The following is a 26,138-nucleotide window of genomic DNA, read 5'->3' on the forward strand; positions in this document are numbered from 1 at the left end:
AGAGACAATGGAACGCCAAAACTTATCACAAAAAATAGCATTTTAAGAAAAGCATTTATTTGCATTAAGTTTATTTATTACAATGCCAGAATGTAGACTGTTAATTTGAGTATCGTCCTCCGATGGTAACTGGTTAGAGTCTTACAACTTGAAATTCATCTTTTGCTATTCTGGTGATTCATAATAACTTTTTACACTCTATTTATATTTACTATCTCTGACTATTCGATTGATACATTATTAAATAAAATTATTGTAATAAAATGTAATGAACGACAGACGAATGAATAACCTGAGAATTTACTAATAAAATTTTAGTGAAATCAAGGTAAAAATTATTTGTTTTTTTTTTCAATAAAAGACAGAATTATTTGTATCAAATTCATAAATAAAAATTTTCCGCTTTAAACTATGTAGTTTAATTTTAAACCAAGTATCAATCTCAATCGCAGACTACAATAAATAAGTCGATGGAAACGAGCGTCAATTGACATTTATAGTAGTGTTGCCACAAACCAAAGTATTTGCTCATAGTTAGGCTGATAAGACTCACTCGTTTTTTGCTAGGATATGTCATTTCTTATCTTTTCTAAAAATAGTGCAGTCCAAAAATCTGCCATTTAAAACTTGCTGTTTCAAATACTGATATCATCAGTGGCACTAAAAAGTTATGAACTAGCATGGCACTCTGTGATTTTACTAAGTCATAATTCACTTGGTAACACTCAGTTCGCCAATGACAGATTGATAGTCCGCCTGCTGTCTGCCGCAGTGGTGGGTTGTGTTATCGTGCGAGGCGATTATTTCACACAATTTATTATAATTTGGGCGTATTGTATTAACTGTTAAGTGAATATAACAACAATAAAAAGTATTTTATGACTACAAAGTCTGTGACTGAAAAACGAAGTGACATATTCATAACTGTTGATGAAAATAGGCAATGCAGTGTTTGCTATCGAGTAGATTTTTTTAAAAAGTTGTCATTTATTTACTCTGCAATGGGGAAATTATTGAGTCTTTTGTCTCGGGATGACTCGAATTGTTGTTCATCGCCGCGGTACGATATATTTTTGGATTTTGAGAACGCCGCGCCCACGGACACTGAGCGCGATGTTTATGAGGAGGTGCAAAGGGTGCTGCTTGACTCAGAGAAAATACTGGAGGAGATACAGTGTTACAAGGGAGCGGGGAAAGAGATACGAGAAGCTATAGCGGACCCGTCGAGGATATCACAGGAGCGAGCCTGGCGCGCCGTGCGTCCACTCGTTGACAAACTCCTGCGCTGTTACAATCACTCTCTGCAACTGCAGCGGGTAAGTTTCTGAATCATCTCCTCGTACCGCGACTGTTACTAACTCGCCAACTTGTTAGTAACTCATTTGTAACTTGTAAACAAGGTTTCTTATTGGAAAGTTATACAGTAAATTAATATTTTTGAGGGTACAACAAAATATTTTTGCTTGATACTTATAGAATTTTAAATTAAATGACATCTAAATAATGAAAAGTTTCAGGTACTTTTCAAACAAACATACTTAATTTGCAAGATAAAATTATATACCTATTTATTTCTATATTTTTTCATATTATCACCATCCACATCAGTTAAACTCAACTTATTTCTGACCCAATATTTAGGTATTATCTAGTTATGCATTTGTTTTTTGTTTCGCTTAAATCTGAGCCACCATTCTAGGCCTCCATTTTTGTTATTATTTGACCTCTTATGATCGATTAATAAACACATAATCGAGAATTAAAATTAGGAATAAAGAGATCAGAAAAGTATAAATAAACTTAACATAGTTTATTAGCTTAAAGAATATTGTTGTAGATTTAACCCATCAAGTTTCTTATGTACAGCAAAATATGTGCATAGTTAGCAGAAGCATATCTACAATCACTCAACAAGTTAATTATACAAATAGCAAAACTATATTCAATACTCGAAAAAACCAACAAAAATATTAAGAAACCGATTTCTTTTATACATAAAATGATAATGATAGTCTTTACGCAAACATTGCTTTAGTGTTTTACACTGTCCAATCAAGTAATTTCTCATTATCTATATTATTAAGTAAACATTAAATATTTTAACATAAAACCCTAGGTACATTTTCATTTTGCATCCTGTATGCCACTCAGATAAGTGTGATAAGATTATGTGATGTCACATTGATAAGTTCTCACACTGATAACTCTACAAGCAAATACAACAGTGTTTATCAAGTGTTTATTATGGAAATATTCAATGTATTTTCTTTTATATCTTTTGTAATACATAATAGTTGGCTCATGTCTGTTTTCTATGGTCATTGGTGTATTATGGTAGATGAAATGGAGTAGTTTTATCTCAGGCTCCTTTGGTAATTTCCTAATGTATACCTAAATGAGAAATTGAACAATTGCTTAAATTATAAATACCTATTTTGGTATTTTGTCAATTATTTTTTTACCTGCAAACTTATATCAATAGGTAAATTTTGAAATTGTCATTAAAACCCCATTTTTCGATCGAATATCCATTGTATTTTTGCAATTTTTTCTTTGTAACGAAATCAAAATCTTTATTCTGATATGTTGATTTGAAATATAACGTAACGTAGCAAAAATCCACTTGAATTCGTGTTATTAAAGCAAAAGAATACCTACATAAGCAGTAATAGGTATTCATCTAATTTTTTTTTATCCAACTGACGAAGTAAATACGAATACAAAAAAAGAATAGGTCCATTAAGTATCCCTATTCGAAAAAAACCTCGTTAATGTTTCAAACTCATGCTAGACACAAACACTCTGTTAATGAATTAAAATGTCTCCCTGATGAGTTTCTACTGTTTCTAGCGAGCGACACATGATATTTATGAAAATATAAATGGCTATAAATAATAAGACTAGGGTGTCCATTCCGCCGTAAACGTTTCACGCTGAACACGCGTGCTGAAAGGTTACGGCCTAACGACTCGTTTGCATACATTGTGCATTAATTAAATGTGGCTTGTGGCTAAATTAAAACTGTGCACTCCCGCTCTTTCTGCAACTGGCTAACTATTCTTAATTTTCTCGAAAGCAGAAACTATTAATCTTGATTGTCTTAAGATTTATTTCCAAAGTTCAGCACCACGAAAGTGTAAAAAACCGATTATTGTAAGGTCTAACACAACATCCGCTGTTTGGGATAGCGATCAGTAGGTATAAATGACAAGATAGATGCCCCCGTCTCCATGTCACACCGTCTAAATGATGAAGAATGAAGAAATGAAGTGATTAAAAAAGCGTTCACAACTTCAATTAGTAAAAAATCTGCTCGTCTTGTATCCATTATTTCCCAAACACTACCGAAGATAAAGAGCTTGCGATCTTGATGAACAGTAATAAAAAAAAATTGCGAGGAAATATTCCGATGGTTATATTGCCTGCCGGAAACACATAAAACGTCCGTTTAGTTGGGAGTATACAATCGGTGGCGTACGGCCATACGGCTCCCAGCAGGCCCAATCAACTGGTTAGTATCTTTTCGGCTGCGACTGTACGTGTTTCCTGTACGTACTGAGTAGTAGCGAAACGTAACTACCATAACATTTCCATATTTGGTATCTTATTCATACATACGCAGAGCAGAAAACCAGCCAATGACGTATCTTGACGACAAACACGCTAACTGCCCGCTTATGGCATCGGATGGTCGTTATTTCCTTGTTTCCCAGACGATTTTTACATAAATAACCTTTTTTATAAGAGAGAACAAACATAATTAACGAAATCGGTCCAGCCAATCCAACGCGTAATGTAGTGATCAAGAGAAATTAGAATTTGGGCCTGTAGTCTGTACCCGACATATTTTAAGGATGGCAAACCTTATATTATTTGCATTTTCAATCTAACTTTGTCAAGACGAGACCTAAGCTGAAGTAACATGGAAATAATTTAAATTTAGGTAACTAGTTATATTATACTTTATATAATATCACCGAATAACTGAAATTTCCTTTACCCACTAAATAAAATTAGTTGTAGCCTTGTAGGTATAACTAATACTCATATAAATAAAACTAAGTATTGCGGTTTTAGACTGGTAGAAACTGAAATATCGTCACAATGTTGCAGCATCATAACATCGGTGTTATTATTAGAGACAACGTAAACAAACGTATGCAATAGTATCAAAGAAGTACAAGCATAACAAGTTGCAATTAAAAGTTCGTTTAATCAAACACTCTTTGAAACAAGTACCTAAAGAGTGACCTCCTCTTACATTAATTAGCATTACACGGTCTACATAGTATTCAAACCTAATTACTTTTATATTGTGCAATAAGACTAAGATCCAGGTCAAGTTTAAAAATATTACGATATTTTTTGATCACAGATAATGAATACTCGTATTTCTTAGCTTCCCGTGTTATTTTAATTGGAACAAGTGCTGTTCATTATCCAATTTACGTAATGACTGTAGCTGATTCACTAAACTTTCTAGTGCAGTCTTTGTCTAGAATCTAGATGCAGCTGAAATGCGCTGTTTTAGTGCATTCCTTGAATCTTGCCATCCATTACTCATGTTTTTTTAACGTAGTCTGTACAAGAGACGTAAAGTTTTCCTATTGAAGAAAGAAAAGCGAGACAATATTAAAACAACTGCCATTAACATCCATAGAATAAAAAAGTAACTAAATAAATTAAAAAATATGAATCCCAAGTTACCTCTCACGCACCCTACCACGTCCATTACGTGTGTCAATCATCCAATCAGAACAGTCACAACTCACACGAGCTGTGTGAGAATGCGTAGCATATGATAACGCATGCTGCATCCTCTGAGGGCAATGTAACCATCAATTTATTCGCCTTATTAGATCTCCTGATTTATAATACATAAATTAATATGAACATTGTCATGCTTGAACTTTGAGAAAATGCCTTACGCCTATTCGTTTTATGTCCTTTTGTGAGTAGAGGAAATCAGTTACTTACGAGATTGTTATGGGTCTTATATGTTTTGAGTTTTCAAATTCATTAACGTTGATTGTTGAGCTAGTACCTAATCCCTATTTGGTCAACCCATCTTCTAATCTAAAGGATCTTCAAAAAGGATCATATATTGTCTGTGGCCTGTGGGGACCTCATATTGTCAAATTGTACCCTAATCTTACAGTTTAAAAAGCATTATGTTAACCTCCAACTATTCTTTATAGTTAGTTACTATAAAATGGACTAACTAATGGTCTATTAGCCTTCTTTTTATGCTAGAAAATAGTGCTGGTAGGTCATGATTTTTTATTGCCAAGGAAAAGCTATTTATTATCTTTAGCACGATTAATATATTTATAAAATAATGTTCTGTATAACACAAACATGCGGTTAAAATGTAGTGTAACATAATTTATTTATAAACATTGTTTTCCTTCCTCATGACAAAAGTTTCATATTGTGCTAACATACGTTCATTGGATTGAATCAGTCTACCTAGCTAGTTAGTTTGTAAATTAATTAACTGAAGTCAACTGAAGATAACCTGACCTCTTTTAGAGATTGATATGAATGTAACTCAATTCATAATTATTGCTATTATCGTTTTAAAGCAAAGTTGATAACTTATTCAGTCTTATTGCCAGTAACACAACCGCGGTATTATGCAGCGCTCCTCCAAGGAAAGCGGATAAAGTAAGATTACTTGGTTCAACGTCTAGAACATACAAAGCAACTGAACTCTCCTCCCAGTAGTCGGTCTTTGCACAAAGCTTATTCTAATACGAACGTACAATACTAATAGTTCTTGCAAAATGTAATTCTCCAGATTGCCATTTTAAACCGCAATGCACGGTCCATTTTAGTCGGAACAATGACAAGAAACGTCAAGGGTATATGAGTAATAAGAGGTACCACGTTTTGGATGCTCAGCCATACTCTGTCTCCCCGATCATCGTACTGTTGGAAGGAGACAAAACAACGTTTGTACCTTACATGACGTGGTATATTGTTGAATAGGGATCCTTATTAGGCGCTGTGTGGCAACGAATGCGCTGCCGCATTTCGCAACGTGATCTTTCGAAGGGAACGCAAAACGTTCTGCATTTCATTTAGGTACATGATATAAAACGGGCCTAATTTATAGAAGCAAACAGTTCCATAATAGCATTGTCTTTGGGAAAGAGTTATTTAATGATAATACAAACAAGTCCCAAATAGTCCCAATTTTCTTGTAGGTCCTTAAAAGAAAAAACTGTTGTGAATAATGTACTAGTCTTCAGAAAGGACTATACATAAAAAACGTATGTTTTACTACCCAGGTTAAATTGACCGATCTTAATCCATGGCTCATGTTGGAGGTATCTCCGATTATGGACGTTAGATCTTTTAGGAGTATTTTTAGTCGTCGGGACCTTTTAGAACCTGCGTAGTACTTTTGAACTTTCCTTTAAACACCCTTCGTTCCCAAGGCCATGACATGAACTATTAATAGCTAAGGTAAGGTCACGAGCCGAAAAGATGACGGTTATTAATTATTTTCGTTTCATTAATTAACCAAGTGTCCCCTTTTGATGGAATAGCCCAGTCTGAGTATGACGTAGGTTCGTAATTACTTAGTAAGTGCAATTGACATAAAAATACGCTCGTTATCCTTAAGTCAAGTTCAAGTAAGTGAGCGAAGTAATAGGTCCAACTAAAGCCATCTTCCTAAGTAGCATACGTTTAAGTTTGTTAAGTAAGGAGTTTTGACGAACTTCGTCGGGTATCCACCGTACAATGACACTTTGATGTCACTTCGCAGAAATTGTTCAAAATAATACCACAACACGATCATTATACAAGTTACTCGGGCTGTAAGTGAGTACATTTTTTGTAAATAATGACCGGTGCGTTTTCTTTAAAAATACCTATTTAACTCGTACATGTTTCGTCGATTGCCAGCTGCTCTCAACCCTGTATACTTCATATGTTTACTTACGTATAAAATCGGCAGGTGCGCCGCATCTACTAATAGTTAAGTGTATTTAATTGTACATTCTGCAGCTACTAACCTTTATAAAGTCATATGTAAAAAGTTTCTGTACCATCTGACATTTTTGCAGTTGTTGCAATTATCCTTAGTCATCCGTAAGTGAATAAGACGGGTGGCATGCGATTGAAGTCTACAATACCTGTTGCAGAGAGCACCTGCGCTCTGTCAAACCCTTTCAGAAATGTATTTATTAAAATAACATCCGTTTTATATATCTTTTACTTATAGTTACTTAGAGAGGCGTCTGTTCGGGACAGCATAATATTTTTAGACGCCAAAATACTTTAAAAGAGCCTTTATATTCTTTTGAACTTGTCTTGTCTTAATGTTAAGCTACCACAATGGAATGCCAACAAGATTTTATAGAGATAAACTTTTTTGAAAAGCCCAAGTACGCGAGCCATTCCGCAGCAGCGACAGAACAAACAAGGGGTGGTCATGATAGCGCATAAATTACGATACGTGAGGTTTTAAAGACGATGAACCAACTCTGAACTTTATTCCATATAAAAATTGTTCACATTTCAGCGCTGTGTTATGAAAACAACTTCAGTCTTAGTTTCAGCCATAATTTATGCAGCGCCCTGAAAGCACGTCCAAGTTTGCGCACAACTAGTGTTTCGCACGCAAAGCAGTTCACTGAATAAAGTTGGAACAAGTATTGGCACGTAAGTGTACCCATGTCGTTAATGTCGTATTGTTTGAGCATAACGCCGGCTGGTGGGTGCAATGCCTTTATTTATCGCTACATATGTGGGTGTTACAGAATGGTATTTCATTAATTTCACACTGTTATGTATTTAATATACTGTGGGTGGTTACTCACCTTAATAACTATTACGAAAATACTTAATATGGATTTTGTAATTGTACTTACGCATACACGACTCAATTAAAAAGTGGCAAAAAAGGAAATGGCGGACTTGGAAGAACGGTTGCCGTGTTGCATCGAGTAGCATTATGAATTCTATCAGAGGAAAAACTTGCTGGTGTGTTTTATGAATACCAAGGTGTCCTAATAAACGTTATAAATGCTAATTGGCCAGTAGCATGACGCAGTAGGCATACATTCATCAGGTCTAACAGGAGCTGTCTACGACCACGAGACAGATGATCGTGATGTGGAACCAAAGTTAATGGTGCATGGAGTACGTTGCACTCGGATATAAGAATGCATGCTTTCTGTTCGCTAGGTGTAATATAACTTAGTATTTATTAACTAATAAACACTTGAAAAAACTGAGAAAATTGCATTGATATGCAGAAAGCATGAAATAGAGAAATGTTAGCACCTTAGCATCATCGGCAACTGCTACATTAATTTGAACAGAAGTAATCATAAAAATAAACCACGATTGAATTATTGGCGTTTCCTATTTGATTAATTAAGAGGAGGGACAGAAATAGACTCAAAGGTCTCTTTTGAATTGCAGATATTCCATGATAGTATGTGAATACCATGGAAGTTCATATGAACAAGCTTAAGACCTTATTGACCTCTTCTCAACTTAGTATCAAATGCATGACGAACAATAAAGGCAATGAAATTGAACGTGCTCATAAGACATAAGACACAACATCAACCATTTTGAAATAAAGAAACTTTCCTATCGAAATAGTAAAACAAGCATACACTCGTACAGCGTACACCCATAAATAGGTGAAATGACACCCGCACTCGTCGCTCTCGCTTCAATTCGAACCATCTGGCAGAATTTATTGCTCAAATCTCGCAATTGGTCGGTAAATGGTGTTAATTTAATTACTACCGTACTGATCTCGCGTGAGCACTTAATTGTACCTACATGGTGCGTTTGCGCTGTACTGTGAACAGTTAATGTAATCATTGGACGATCTTATTTAACACTGTTACCGCTTACGACGTAGGCGCTGCATTTTAAACGTCACTTTAACTGTGATCTGGTCATTTGTTATTCTATTTCCAGTATTTCTTAGCCTAGCTGCTGGTCTAGAAATTCTTTATTGCGTGCTTTAATTGCCGTATAACGTTATAAGAATGCAAAAATCATGCAGATACGATCTGTGTATACAGTTGAAGGAAACCAATAAAGTTTTAAACAGTGAAATTATTAGAAAAGAGACCGTATTTGTTCCTATATTAATACTATACTACTTTCTTCTTAAAGTATGCGGTAAAGTAATTGAAAATTGGAGCTTAGGTACGTTGTTAATTGCTTTCCTAAATTGGAATCAACTCCCAAGTCTAAACGGAATTTAGATGAATTCATGAATGCCAAAATTTTGTTATAGGCGACGCAATTATGCATATTACCGGCCTGAATTTAGGTAAAACTGTTTATTAAGAAAATAAACTTTGAAAACAAATGTTAAAATATTGCAAGTTCGTCCGATCAATATATAAAATCACTCATTTTAGAAAGAGATAGATAATCCCTACTAAATTGTGTTAAGTCAGGTTCTAGATGACATTCGTTATGTCCTAGATATATGTCCTATACAACATCAAAGTAATCTTATCTTGTATTATTTGCCACCGTATCTATGCCAATGACCAATTTTCTTGTCAGTTACAATAATTTCGCAGCGGTTCTAACCTTGACGGATATAAAGGATCATTTGTACTTCCCGTGACCGTTTCGATCTCCTTACGACGCGTGCGCGCAGCCTTAAAATATCCATTTACAGCATTACATCATCTTCGACGAATCCCAGAATTATCCCGTCTGGTGGGATAATAAAAAAAAACTTACCATCCTCTCCACACGTGATTCACCACGTTTTAATTTGTATGAATCACCAATTAATATATGCGTATGCGCACCTACTTGTGAACTTGGTTCGGAAGTCATTTTTTTATTTACTCGTTATTTTCGTGGCGACGACACGCCCTTTTGCGATAACATGTTTTTAACTGAACGTAGTATTTAAACAGAATTGCAGTATATGCGTCATTGTCAGATCAACAGAATTGAATTTTATACGTCAGACCATTTAACGTCACATCCTAGGTCGACTGTGTTAACTATTACAATTCTAAATCAAATTGTATTGTGTTTTAAACATGACTAATATCATGACGAGTATAATAATCCATTTTACTATAGCCCCTTTAGCCTTTATGTATCTTTACTATTAGGCCTAAGCTTTTATTGATCTTTTTTACTATCCCTGTCTTGAGTCACTTATCGTCGGCACATGTGTCATCTTTTTTACTCCATGGTTTATCCAATCAAGAACTCCTTTTCCTTTCATAATATTCTTTATTTGTATATTTATTATTGGAAATTCAACAGCTTATTATTAATGTGACATTTTAGTGATTTTTTACCCCACTATCAATAACCATCGCAATGCAGTTGCAACAAAGTAACTGTTCTAAAATCTTACGTTTACACTGAACATTGAAAGCGAGATGATGACAATAATCTCTTAAGATAATAACAGAGTTACACGGTATTTATAAAGCTGTCATACTGTCTATTCATTTTTGTTCTGTTTTGTACTCTACAAACAAACATATTTAAATGTTTAGTGACTAGTGACTCAATGTAGAAATAAATAAATACCTTTTATTTATTTCAATGTAGAATGTAAGCACTATATAAAAAGGTTGAGGTCACTACTTTCAAGTTTAACTGAAAACATACGACTTTATCTCTGAAATAAATCCTCGAGTTATGTTTTATTCGCGTGACAGAAATCTAATGGTGAACTTCGCGGTCCTACCTTTTATACTGATTTTCATAATACACGTTTTCTCTACTTTATTAACAACAGTGATTTATATATAATATGTATTAGGCGTCATACAACTGGGTAGGACACTGGCCTTCTAATTAATCAAATGCTCTTTACTCATTCATAGCGTGATGTCCAAGAATAAACTTTAATTACACTTCAAAGTAACTATCAGCCGATGTGTTGATTATGACACATTGTCCACGGGGCATTACTTATTTAATTAGATACAGACAGGAAGGAATAAATTGCTACTCTTCATATTTTTAGGTACATATTTATTTAACTTTTTCTTGATTTAATTATCTGCAATGATTCGAAATACTTAATAGTAATAGATGGTGTGGAGACATGGTGCTAAGTGAAGCGTGTATTATGTTCAATACGTAGTACACTATCTAACTAAAAGTTATCTCGAAATTGTGAGATGCTGATAATTTGGCTGATAATGTGGCTTAAACAACAGGAACAGGGCAAATGATAACACAATGAGATGCAATGGTTCCCGTACCAATAAACGACGACGCACTCTAATCGACTGAATTACGATCGCTTCCTGACATTGTTTAAAAACGAATGACAATGGCTCCGGTTTCGCTTACCATGTCACTCGAGGCCAAATGTCTTGTTCAAATTAATACAAATATTTTGATAGGACTTAACGGTCTGTTATTGAATGGAACGAACTGCAATTCTAAGCACCAGCTCGTCAAGTGAGGTGGTTATGATGCAATTACAAATTAAACAAATGTAGTGACTTAACTGTCCAAACAATGTGCTTTATGAACTAGCTGCTAATGTTTAGTAGGTAGATACAATGTTAGAATTTTGAAACCGATTCCTCACTTAGTACAAACGTAAGTTGAACTAAAGATTCCTCTGAATATTACATCAATCTTAAGAAGTTACAGGAGGATGTTTAGTTGCTTGCAAGAATAAAGAAACAGTTGAGGTCCCGGGAGACACATCTTGGCAAAATGATCGTGTAGCTGAATATAACATGTACTTCCAGACCTGACCTTTCGTGTTTACACTATGTAGTACATGTAGCAGGAACATTTTCCTTGCTCTGCTTATTTTTCAGTGAGTATCTCAACAATAGCGCCGCCAATAGAAACTGCCTCAGCGAAGTGAGCGTTGTTCACTTTTCTGCCATTCTTATTTTCAAGTGAAAAGTAAGCTGGCGCACATCCCCCGCCTGCGGACTGTGTTTATGGAAATATGAAAACTACATATTTTCTTTTGATTGAGAGTGGTAGACCACTGAAATTGGTATCAAAGGGCAATATTTCTAAATGTTGACTAACTTATAAGTTTATCAAACTAATAAATCGAAGTTGATATTCAAGTTAACTTCAGTTTAGGGTATTCTGAGTGATTTCTTCTAAACTTCCTCCCTTGCTTGTGTGATGAATGTTATAAGCAAAATAATGAGTTTTTTTTTAATTTTGTCTACAGGTAGTCCCACGGTTGCTGGGCTCGCTAGTGGGCGGGGCGATGAGTCCCACGCAACACCTTGAACAACAGCAAGCTCTCGTCAAACAGTTCGCAGAAATTTTAGAATTTGTGCTCAAATTCGATGAATATAAAGTAAGTACACAGAACTCCGAACAAGCCCCTCTTGTATCCCCGTTCATTTGAACAATGAACGACCTCATGAGAGTTTATAACAATTAGGTACATTTCGTGGGCTAGCCTGATGATCTCAGCACAATATTATCAGCAATCTCGACGTATGATGAAGTGGGTGGCGGCAACTTATCGTTAATACACTCTATCGTTATCATTATATATTGCCTTAAATAACACCCACGTCGAGACGCGTCGCCTATTCTTTGTATCAAACCACAGAGCTTATCTTCGCAAGAACCTTCAGTGTGTCGCATCAATTATGCATGTTAGCGGTTACCCACGCGTCCCGCTGCTATAACTATTATATTATGACAAACCCTACTTTCTGGGTTAAGTCATAATTTTGTATGTTAATCTCTTACATGAACACTACGTAATATATTTAGCTGTTGCTTTGTGCCAGTTGTTAGGCAACATGTTCCGCGCGTAGCCCGTTAGGCTGGATGGTAAATGCATTACTGAATTATCTAATGCAAAGTGGTTCATAAATACACGAGATAGTCCATGCACGAATGGTTGGCTAATGTTATGCACAACTGAGAATTAGGTCGATATTCTTGAACGTAAGACTAGTGAAAGGATGAAACTGGCTTGACATCCATGAACTTAGTTCCAACTTGTTGAAATCATTTAGGTTTGAATTGCGTCCATTTGTTGCTTCTCTTGTTTATTTGGTATCATGTGTAAAACTTTACGAATCTAAAGCATTGGTTTAGGGTACAAACGAACTTTTTGTTAAAGTGTTGTATAATGTTTTATACATCACCTTTAGGAACTTAAAAGTGCAACATTATGTACAAAGAAGTGTTTATTATGTAGATATCAAGTGACTTATTGTTACACTGTATTATGTTTCCAAACAGGAAGGTACCAACAATAATATAATTAATGAATTCTTTCATTATGTCGACGATTAGGTATTATTGTTTTGGGTTTTGTTGTTGCGGTCTACGTAGGTATCAAATGGTGGTGTTCAATTGCGAATGTTAATCAGTAATAATAATTAAATGGTAAATATTATTTTATATTGCATTGGTGTGTCATTACAATGATTTGCTCAAATAGTCCATATGCCTAAATTCACGGGTTGAATAATGAATAATGATATCCACACATCACATGACATCATCAGCCTATAAGTGCCAATTGATGAGCACAGGCCTCTACTAGCGCGGAGAAAGCTTGAGCTTTAATCAGCACGGTTGCTCATTGGATCGGATAGAGTATGATATACAGAAGACTACAAAAAAATTAATTTAATTACGATCTTAGTAAAAAAATACTTCAAAGCCTGTAGTCGACGAGCATATAATCACGTAAATGTCATTAATCATCACACATGAGAAAAAGTTGCGTTTAATCGGACAATCACAATCACAAGTGAGGTAATGTTTGCTCTTTATATTGTGACCAATAACAAACAATAAGTCACAATCATACGAGCAATCGTTCCCAGTGTTACTGATGCAGCAAGTAATTCAATTGCTGGGCCCTTTTGAACCCAACCTTGCTGTGTCGTTGCTCCTAGTTCACTGACTCCTAGCAACTTGCGAAACCATTGGCCGGTTAAACAATCAGAACTCGTATTAGTTTAGCTAATCAGGATAGTGAGGTGTGTATATGGAATTAATTACCGTTTTCAATTAACGAGGTAAAATTATTTGTTATTGTTAATTTTGTTATTTGAATGCTTTTATTAGACCTGATGACCTATATTTTATACTATTGAATTTTTTAGTCCTTATTTTGCAATGAGGAGATTTTGCGGAACCGATCGATCGATGCACCTATAATTGTAGTAAATCTTTGATAACAACTTACATATCGGATGATATCTACATGATACATTATCATGGAGAAACACGAAATCTGAACTAAGATTATCGATTACCACTATAAAGTTGGCCCCAGACATTGTAGAAAAATTATAAGCGACACGGGACTTACCTGCGCCGTCCTTGGCCCAATTTACTAAAACGTTTATTAAGGCTCTGCCGAGCTTTTTGCAGAAGTATTAATATCTGGTGGTAAAAGCATCCGCTACTAAACTGCCAACGAACATCCGCGAGGAATTATTTATTATTTTTTATTATGCCATCACGACGACGTTAAGCAAATCCATTAGTGAATGCGTCCCCACGTTATGTTGTCACAAAATTGGCTGCTATTGTTCATTCTTCTGAAGCCCCTAACGCACAGAATGTATAATTATGAAATTCGCATAACCGTCAATTAAAATATATTTCTATGTTTATTATGATTAGGAACAAAATCTCTAATGATGGTTCAAAGTATTTTTTGCAAATCCCAATTCTCATAAAATGTGCACAATATGTACAAACGCACATACACTAGTATCCAGATAAACGATGGCAATCTGCATTTTCCTCTTTCGACAGAACATTTCAGTGCGCATAAATTTACGGAGCGGGCTACAAAAATATCCTTGTATGGCCATGGTATGTTTTAGTTAATAATAACTAGTATTGGCCGTAATGGTTGTCTGCTATCGACATGATTAATCTAGAACGAAGCTATCTAAATGTTAGTCATCAAGTGTATAAGGGAACATTTTGCGAAGGCATTGTATAGAAAGCGAGGTGAGGCTTGGCAAGCCGCGACCTCGCCGGTGACTCACGAGCCTGCATCCGATTTATTTGCGTGTATTTCTTTGTCATTCCAAACAAGACCAGAATTTGGTAATAACGTTTCGAGAAACTCTAAATGGTGCCTAAATTTATGTTGGTTTAGGCCTCGTTTTCGCTTCGAGAATTCGTTTAATGGAAAAGAAGACCTCCCAAAGTACAAATTTTGTATTTACGGTGTCGTTTGAGTTAGGTATTTCAATGTTTGTTAAAATTATCATATTTATTTTTAACGTCTTTACTTAAAATTGTCGTCAACAAAGCTCTGTCTGGGTTGGGCTAAATCATTAATATTGATTAATACAAATCTGAATCATAACATTCCAACGTCGAGCCTTCGAAACCTTCGAGCGTTATTTTTACAACATTTTACTCTTGACTTAAGTAATCAAAGTATGGCAAATAAAGTAATAATTGTTGTATTATATGATAATGTAGTTATAACCTTTTATCTTTCCAAAAACATTGAAAGGCCTTGTCTACTAACAGATAAGGGTTAAGGTGTTTAGGCCCTCATTAAAAAATCAGCCATCAACTTTCAAATAATATTTCTATTTTACGAACAAATACGTTTTGTGATAAATCGGTGTCTTCTAGTAATCGGATCTCGGCTAAGAAATTCGATTAGTAAAATCGTTTCGATCTTAAGATTAATCGTTCAATCTATTTTACGAAATTCTATTTGGTTTAAATTTATTACATTGTGGAGTAGAAGGTTTAATTTGAATTGTTTATAGGTAGGAATAATAGTGTCTCGTGTTACTCACAATCAAAGTGTTTGAACCCTTTCTGAGGGCATTGGCCGTAGGCCTTTACGTAAGACCTGTGCATAATTTAACGTCTTTGGGTAAACCTATCGCTTGGAACATTGATCGATGACTAGCACTACATCCAATATGGCCATACCACTCGTAACAAGTCTTCGTTGTTTAACTACGTAATTAGAAATCGATAATAACAATTGGAATCCGAATGTAAAAACATGGTCATTGAATAGTATTAACGTTAGGATATGTTATCAAAACACTGTCCTTTTGACTTCTATTGTTTCTTCCCGGAAAGTTTAAAAATCATCGCTGTTTATTCAAATCAAATTCTTTATCCCATCCGATTACTAATACTAATCGATTTATCGGGTAAAGGTACGATTTGTGGTGTAATTCGTATCTGCTCTTCTCTATTAAATCTAAGCTTCTTAACTCTTAGGCTCTGTTTCCAGACTTCTAGTTAAACTTTAATAATTGGTGGATAATTTGACGTAAGAAATGTGTCAGTTAAGCTAAAGCAAAATTTATTCGGCAGTGGAGAGACATAATTTATCGGTAACTTAGAACTTCTGTGGAAATCTAGGCTTTCTAGTTAACGGGTTTAAATATGTTCTTTGTTAATTTAGCTTGATTTAGTTTTTTAATGAGATAAAGTTAATAAGTGGGCTGGGTTGGTCGGTTTATTAAGCTACCAGTTATTACCAGGCTGATAGGATTACAACACGGCCTTATGTAAACGAAATTAAGAACACTGATTAGCCATGCTTGATTAGAACTGTATTTATTTACATGGAATTTACGATATGTTATAACTAAGAATTAAAATATTTAGAAGACTAGTACTTATACAATTGTATGTATGATAAGATTAAAGTTTAAATCTCCTGATTATTCATTCAAAGTTGATATTGTGTTTATTAAGTAGTTGTATTTTGAGCACATATAGGCTGCATCGGCCTACACTCAGATGCTACATGTGTCTTGTATCAGCCAGGCTGTAGTGTTTTACATGCTGTTAATAATTAACCTGTTAATTGACATATCATCTTTAGAAGGAAACTAAAAAGAAAAACTACCATTTAAACACTCGCAGATTGCCGTATCCTTACCATTTAAGGTTTGCCTTGCATTGCATTTAAGGTTTCTATAATGCAATTTGCATAGGTACTACAACACGAACACACAATGTATCGTTAAAACATTATCTCGCTACGAATTAATCGCAAGCGCACGCGTTCGTCTTTGCGTGTGGTCTACTAAGAATAAAAATAATCCACAATATGTACGCGTAAAATTACTAGCTTGTAGCTTGGAATTGTGGCTGATTGAGTGCCGCGATGCTGAATGGGCGGCATCCTAATTCATCTTCGCATTGTCCGCCCTTCATATCTAGAAAGTATAATCTTGCGTGCCCATTGTATTTACCTACCCAGTCTACCCACCCCTCTCATTGTATACCGCAAAAAGTACCTTTTATTGCCCACATGTCGAGTTTAATCATCATTATGTCAGCACTTTGACATTTTTATTGTTCAAAATGGGTCCCAAAAAGGTTAAAACATAAAATTCTGTATAAAATGGCGAAGCTTTTGGATGTCACATCAATTTATGAGAGAGTGATATAACGATCGGAGTGGATCGTCTCATTATGAATAAGGGTTCCGTTCCGTTCCCAATCATGACAAGACCCTTACTAAAGTACGTGGTACCGGTTGAAATAAATTAGTAAAATGAATTTTTATACCTGATATGAACATACGAGTATTTTGGGACATAATATGTTTTAATCCCAAAAACGACCTAAAAGGGTAGACAGAGAGTTAATTTATATCACCAATTTTTCACCAGTAATATGAGTCTCATGAGATTCTTATATGCATGTGGATAAACGGCACGGGGCTAAATTGCCGTACATCGAGTGCAATTCTAGAAGTCGTGCAATTGCTGTGAATGCGAACATCGCGTCCAATAATTCTTTACTCGAGTTAAAAAGGAATAATTACAATGAATAAATGTATTATCCTCTCACCACAGATGAAGACACCAGCGATACAAAACGACTTTAGTTACTACAGACGAAGCGTGTCGAGAGGCGGGCTGATCAACGCGGAGCTACCTCCTGGAGAAGAGCCTCACATAACGGCAGAGGTTGCCAACAGAATGTCCCTCTTCTACGCACAAGCCACGCCGATGCTGAAGGTGCTATCAGAAGCCACCAGCCAGTTCGTGAATGATAACCAGCAAGACTTGGAGAATACGACGGAAACACTCAGCACGATGGCTAAAGTCTGCCTCAGGATGTTGGAGAACCCGTAAGTATATTTTTGTTTATTTAAAACATTGAACGCCGTGGTGGTCACCGATGACCGACGTTAGCGGAGGATTTGCCAACAGTTTTCTATTGGCAGTCAAAGACTTAATAGCTGTCATAACAACGACTTGTGTCAAGCCACTGCTAAATTAAGGGACTCCTCTATAAAGGAGAGATTGCCATAACTTATACGCTTGGCAGGTGGATTGCGGTTTAAAAGTTTATTAGAGAATGCTGCTACCCGGTCTGTGTCTCTTTCGATATCCGCGAGGAAGAATAAAGGTGGTGACAATATTATATTCTCCTCTCCCGTCACTACACGACTGATACCACGTAACTATTAACCCTCCATTAAGTAGACAGCTATTCTTATCACAGTACGATACCCCGCGTACTTACAATCGAATTCCAATAGACCCCGGTCCGTTTTCTTTTTATCTATTCAACGTGAACGTGATCTTTCCCAATTTCCCATGAGGAACTATTCCGTACGTTTTCAAATTTATAATGAACATTGGTCTTGTCCAGTAGTTGTATGAGTACTTACCCGTAGTACTTACTAGCCTAGATTTTTTAAACATAACTTCGTGTTTACGCTATATTCGCCGAATTTCAAAGTAATGAAACAAAAAATGGTGTCAACAAGGCATGGCAATGTTTACACTGTACCAGTATCCAGAAAAATGCTCGCAATGAGGATCAAAAGAGTCCGTAATATTCTCATTCCAGCCGTTTCCGAACTAGACCGACACCATAAACCTACCTATGAGAAACTACTCTCATGTTACACCAACCTGATTTACGAACTTAACTCTTATACCAACGCAATACAGTACACCTGTAATAGCTTTCAGCTTCGAAAATCTATTTGTGTGAAACTGCGATAGGTTCAGACTTTATCGAAGTTAGTTCAGTAGATCAATGTTGAACAAAACATTTGTTGAACTTATTTTCTGACATCTGTCTCCGAGTTCCTTTGGCTGGGGCAACAGCTGTATAGAACGATTAATGGACTTTGAGAACTTGTACTGCAGTTATTTTGAACGCTTTATTTGGTGTTTTGGATAGAAGACGTTAGTTAGTTTAGATTCTAAAATACATATTATCGCGATTGTTCAATAACCCTATTATTTCCTAATAGAATTCCTTATGCGTGAACAGTAGCTATTTACAGGTGGTAAAGTAAACACTAGAACGGTAGTGCGTAATAGCGTCACCGCAGCGTGTGTCCGAGTTATCCTTGCAACAATAGGGGCGTATTCATTACACGAGATCGTGTGTCGCGGCACGACATCGATACGCTCGACCCACCGCCGGAGCACAACAGCGTCGGAACATATAAATAAAAGATAAATCAGCTGTCACTTGTACCAACACGTGCCTACAGTCATGTTTGGAGTGCGCACCACTCTCGTTAGCTATCACGACCACTCTAATCACCCATCCTCCGAGTACTCAACACCACTCCATTTTGACATTATCATGTTACTAATTAACGCAAACTTGCTTGTCCTCACCCTGACCAATTTGTGAGGCTGCGGACGTCCAAATGTTAAAAGTTTCAGTTATAATTACGGCACAGTTTGAAACAAGTTACTCTTCTGTTTAGCTTTTGACGAAATTAGTTTCGTTCAGATTACTGAAGTTAGAGAACTTGATAAGTAGATGTATTGTTTATATTAAATGGCTATCAAATATCGTATCTCCCCCGAGAATTGACGATTGGACATATACTATTCAGAAACTAATTTACCACCCTTCCCCTCGTCTATTCAGGGGTGGTAATCGGAAATACTCTTGTAAGTTCCGAGTAAGAAGCAATTCCTTAGATTGCTTTTGACTCCGACTATTTTCGTGCTATCGGCGAAGTTTTCCAAAATTAGCCGGGACAATAAATCAATTGCGGAGGTCGACGCTCAGACCCACGCCACATGTTACTTGATAACTAAAACATGTGTCTTGTTTATCACATATCGTATCAGGATTAATTGCACATGCCACAGCCATAATAATGTTGTTACATCAGCATCACCGTAACCGTACAGGCGCCATTGAATGTCAAGTTTTATTTCCCAATTACTTAGAGACTTTCTCGAGGCCTCAGTCGAGTGCCTTTCGTGTAAAGTGACCTCCTACGCTTTTTGTTCTCCTTTATTGGTGTTTCCTGGCTGTACACCAAGTTTTTGTCTGTTTAGGTTACGGATTGACTTGTTTACATAGTTCCAACACTTCAGACTAAACATTCGTACAGGTTACTCGGGTCTGTTGTATTTTACGTTCGGTTTGTTATGAACTGTTCGCTTTCTACTTTCGACGCAGTTCGACGGGAATATGTACGTTTTTAATTAAGCCATAGATAACAGTTTCCTCTGTTGCACTTCCTTATCAATACCATACGCGTTCCTCCGGTTGTACGCGTAATTTCGTCCACTACCTCGCATCGATTGGCCCCAAGTGACCGCTTCCGCGATGTAGCATGTAGTCGTGATGTAGCTTCGATATTATGTACTACATAATTGATACCTATTTATTCGTTCTGCCTTTCATTTTCTGACGTAATCGCACCCCTTTGCTTAACGTTATTAATGAACAAATCCGGATGTTTTTGAACTTGTATATCCTTCACATTAATCAGTTCAGCGATAAAATTCATTGACTGTGTTGTAATTGTAACCAGGATTATGTCCCCTATCTAAAATACTTAAGTAAGTACGTAAACTGTACAATGACAACGTTACTGAATCATCAGACGAAATGTGCTAAAACATGTCTTATTTATTTCAGAATAAAGTCGATATCTTTGTAAACGGACTGGATGATATCCTATGACACACTGTAATGTAACATGATTCTCGTTGAATTTTCTTTGAATTAGTAGAAATACGTTGGCTGATATAAAGGTTAATGTATGAAATATAAGTACGTTAGACGTACTCGAATGATTCGCCATCGCCATAAATACAAAATTAGCAGTTCCTTCATTGAAAGTGACAATACAGACGTGATGAGAATTCATTATTATTGTCGCCATTTTTTGTCCACCGATTTGTCAGCCAATCACTTTGTACTGGACCGAAGCTTGTAATAGTCAACTGTTAAAATTGAGTCTCCAATTAAAACTTGTCGTGCTCATGTTGTCTTGGCATCTAATTACCTATTTCCGCAATTTATTTCCTCAAAAATAATGTAGCTTTACGTCACTACTTTCCCCATTTTGAATTCAGCGGAATATTACGATATTTTATCAAATAAAACAATGTTCTTCCAAGATATTTTCCTTTGCTATATTCAAATGATAATGTATGTGCATATTTGATGAGTGTTCTAAGGTATACATTTTGAAAGACAGTGGTATCAGTGTCGCTCGATGCCTAGATAGTTGACTACAAGACGATAAAACCATCATAGTTGTGTACTCAGCCAGTAGGTACATAAGGCTACGTAACTTTAAACTAACCGTCAAAACATTTTCTCCCGGCAACTGAATATTCAGCAAGATAAAGGACATCGGGCGTTTTTTACCCGATTTTTTAAAAGTCGCGAACATAAACCAAAATATTTTTAAATGATAGTGTTTGCAATCATATTTAATATTGTGTAGTTATTTTGATTCACAATAATGGGAAAATGGAAATAATTAGTAAAATGAAAATGATATTTTAAGTTGACTATTTTTCCTAATTACTAAACGACCGCTCAGTAAGTTAAAATATCACTCCGTGGTATTTTTATAAACCCAATCAGACTAAATCCGTCAAGTTGATGTGTATATTTCGTTCTCACTCTCGCCCATAGTCTTAAAACTGGTATTATGTTGCGCTCGCGCAGGTAGCTAGCTTATCTTACTACATCGCAGTCCTTCGTCATCATCATCGCAGTCCTTCGCCAAAAGTTAAGAGAAAAATATGTTGTTTTAATTATTTTTGATTCCCTTTTTCCTCTTCAATTATTGCCCAAAAACATTTATAAATATTTTTTAAATGTCCAATTTCTCCTTATTGCCACGACCCACAGATATGGGAACTATACCATTGTGAACTAGATTTAATTGCCTATCCACCGTACCTAATTTTATTTTTGTTCGCCGTAGGTAAGTGTCCCATACAAAAGTGCCCGATGTTCTTTAGTTGATTTATATGATGTGATAATATTACACTTTAGTAGTAGGTACTGCTTGAATCGCGCCCGAGTTAAATTCCAGCACAGGAACTAGATACAAAATTATAGATATAAATTGTTCCTGTTGGCTAAAATGTAGAACATTAGATTATGTACTCATTAACAAAACCTCCGAAATGAATCGCTGTTATTCAGATTAGCAGACGTGGCTTCCGTCGTGCACAAACAAAGATACAACGTACTGGTACAAGTAACATTCAGCATTGTACAGTTTAGTGGACGTACCTGTCGGTGCGGTGCATACGGGATCCGACGGGCCGTGGGCGGCGACCCAAATCCATAGCACGTTAGCACGCCAGTCGTATGTAGCTTTATTGTGTCGTAAATTCAGTTTCTTTACGTAAACATAACGCGAGGCCCAAAACAAACAAGAACGGAACTTATTTATTTACTTGTAGCCATATCAAAGCGCATGTACCGTATTTAAACCAAAAATTAGGACATCCGACAGTAACACAAATCTGTGTTTCTAGTTTAAAGCCATTCGCTCGAGACCGGGTCTCGGAATTTAATTACACTTATTTCCCTAAATAAATTAACATAAATAGATTGAAGCTGACACATATTTTATTAATGTTTCAGGAAATTAGTCGCTCAGTTTAGTCGCGAAGAGACGTCGCTGCTAGTGCTGCGCGTGATGGTGGGGCTCATCATCCTGTACGACTGGGTCCACCCGTCCGGTGCCTTCTGCCGCTCCTCGTCCGTGGACGTGAAGGGCTGCGTCAAGTTCCTGCAGCAGCAGCCGCCCACGAAGGCGGAGCCCCTGCTGAACGCGCTGAGGTATACGACGAAACACTTGAACCACCAGTCGACGCCGAAGAACATCAGGACGCTGCTGGCTGCGTGAGGACAGCACTCGAGCCTTGCATGTTGCTGTGGGGAATGATGCGACAATAATTACCTGTGGGGATACCTCGTTGGCACGCCTTTATTTTGCTCCTTAGCGATACATACCTAGTATACGTCTAACACCATCTCTCATCGCTACACTTCGAACGTCGAATGACGAAGGACCACGACATAGCAACGTTTCATGTACCTATACGTAAGACTTCCATTGTAACGTAGATAGAGGTAACTGTATCTATATCTGACGAGGCAGTCGCTAATAATTCCTGAGAAATAAGAAAATCATATCATTGTGGGATATGGCATACACTGTGGCACTTGGATGAGAGAATGTTACGTGTCGTCTAATATTGTTCAATCTTATAATTCCTACAGGTGAACAATACATTTAAGACCTGTATTTTATTATTATCTACTGATTCAATTAACTCTTACTAAATTCGGAAAAATAATAGATATTATTAAAATTAAATATATCTATCTAAATTATATATTTTGTTTACGTTGTGTAGTTAGCTTGCTTTAAAAGCAAAAATGTGTAATGTAATAATATTGAGAAGCTATCCCTACACTCCCACGTTCGTGCAAGGTTTCATTGGACCCTCTTCGTCTCTGCAGAAGTCTAGCTGTCAGTCGCAACTCGTAAGTTAGCTTGTAAACTATCATAGGAAGGCTTAGACACCTCTAACGTATATTGTAATGAAAATGAGTATTATTTACATTTATTCTACGATATAAAACTGCCTTGGATCATATTGATTGGTTACCACACAATTTATTAGTGCAATTCATTCGAGAATTTATTGTTATTGTTTAAATGAGTACCTTGGCGTATCCTTTCTAATAATGCACCTAAGTATCGCAGAATGCTAACATTTGATTTATATTATGAAGTTGATATAACGTTATTAGGTAGGTAATTAGTCATTATTGTGTATTTTCCTTGATACTTAGGTGGGAGGATATGATTGCTAGATGTACTCAACAAACTTTGGTCCCAGTGTTGGGTGGTATTAATAGATATTGTAAATTTTATATACTTAGCACAAATTTTATTGTGACGCACGTCTCCGTACCGGGAGCGCAACATGCGTGTGTATTCGGTTCCAAAGATTTATTCAGAACATTCATTACTACTTATTTAGTTCACTACATAATTCGTACGATGTATTATTTTTTAAAAGACTGAGATAGACACTCGCGAATATTTGATTGCATTTGTCGTCAATACAGTTCCATTTCTTTTGATTAAGAAACCAGAAATGTATGATTCATGATATGCCTTAATGAATGAAAGAAATAGGCGTACCTTATGACAGATATGAGTAACTTCAATGCCTTCTCTAAAATTATTATAAAATGTTAAGTATGTCGTGTTAACAATGTTGAATTTATGCATGTACCACTGCCTTGATGTTAACTAACATAATAATTTAAAATTGAAATTTATAGGAATAATGTACCTAATATGATTCACTATTTGATGTATAAACTCATATGTAAGTGTAACAATTAAGCGTGTATTGTTTATTTACAAGTTTATAAGTATTTACATCATTATCCCAGTTTAGTTTGACTGGCTAGGCAGAGTGCTGGAACGAGATATACTATATTTTTTAATTATATTTAAAGCCGCTGATTACGCTCAAAAATATTTTGCATGTTGAATTAATTCTACGTAAATAAGATCTCGATCTATTGATCAGATTGAAATTTTTGTTTCAATCAACTCCGAGAATTACGTACCCGAATAAATTATTATACGAACGATTTGACGAAGCTTGAAACAGTTTGACTTATGTTACGTCATTTCTGGTTTTACTGCCACTCACCTGAAAATCGTTTATAAGATTGAAGATCGCTAATGACTGGTGTGAATATACATTGAGCCAAAATTTTTGACTGTTCTTTAGCTTACCATTGCGCATATTCGCTTTAATTTATAACGGTCATGTCTTCAGGGGGTTTAGTACAAGTTTGTTTTACGTTTAACGGGATCGAAATGAAAGCGCGTTCGGCCCTGTGATTGGTTGGTTCATTCGTTATCGTTCAAAGTAAAGCAAACTACAACAAAGCAGAAAATTTGGCACGTCGTATAGGCCCTAATGTTTAGTTTACAAATGATCAAACCCTAATTTGTTAACCCATTCAATTCATGTTTATTGGTACCTAACATAGCCGTCGGTATATCACTAAGCACAAACACTTGTCTTACGTGTATAGTATGTTAGATTAAGTAAAGTTATTAACTTAGGACAGTTAGTTATATCATGCACAGTCAGCACAATACTTTATTATAGTTATTATTATATTTAATATAGTACCCTTGTTGAATATTATCTTGTAATTGCGACTGTTGCTTGCAATGAATAGGTACGACGTACGACTCATGTGTGCACTCCGAATTGCATTTGCTGTGAGGAATTGAAGGTTTGAATAATAATATCGTTCCCTAAATTAACACTGCCCAAATAAGTAAATTTTATACAATATTTTTTTAATAATACATAAGTTTTCTAAAATTATTCCAAGATGTATTAATTCCAATCACTCCATGTTGAGTCTAAGCATACTTTGAGCAAAGTTAGTAGTGTCTAGATGGGCGGAACTAAAAGTATTGAATGCTTATGATTGTAGAACATTAAATTATAGAAGGGACTCTCTAAGGTCGCCATGAATGTTTGTGAGTAGAACGAAGCCGTTATAGGACTATTTACGTTAAAACTAAAAACATTTACTTGCATTATTTACTCAGAATTTATTATAGCACAGGCATTTGTTAACAGTTTAGGAAAATCTTTAGTAAATTCTTCTAGAAAGTTGATAAAATGCAAAACATAATATTTACTATGTAGTTATGAGAAATTGTTGTATGTATTATTTGAACTGCAACATTTTGTTATTGTTTAAGGTGGTTTTGTATGATAGACCTATTTTTCTTAGTTATCATTTATTTATTGTATATAATAAACACACCAAAGTTATAAGTAATAAATAAACTTGGATAGATTCTTGTAAACTGTTGTTTT

The 26,138-nt window shown here is 35.7% G+C and overlaps 1 protein-coding gene across 1 annotated transcript; it reads left to right on the forward strand.

Moving 5' to 3' along the window:
- The first annotated feature begins 730 nt into the window (after positions 1 to 730).
- LOC118272623 (CYFIP-related Rac1 interactor A) lies at positions 731 to 26,128 on the forward strand. Its single transcript, XM_035589241.2, has 4 exons — positions 731 to 1,316; positions 12,185 to 12,316; positions 17,805 to 18,082; positions 22,843 to 26,128. Exons 1-4 carry the CDS (start codon positions 879 to 881, stop codon positions 23,105 to 23,107), a joined length of 1,113 nt encoding a protein of 370 aa, XP_035445134.1. The 5' UTR covers positions 731 to 878; the 3' UTR covers positions 23,108 to 26,128.
- Positions 26,129 to 26,138: the final 10 nt, after the last annotated feature.

This window comes from Spodoptera frugiperda, chromosome 4 (genome assembly GCF_023101765.2).
Source record: "Spodoptera frugiperda isolate SF20-4 chromosome 4, AGI-APGP_CSIRO_Sfru_2.0, whole genome shotgun sequence".
Lineage (NCBI taxonomy): Eukaryota > Metazoa > Arthropoda > Insecta > Lepidoptera > Noctuidae > Spodoptera > Spodoptera frugiperda.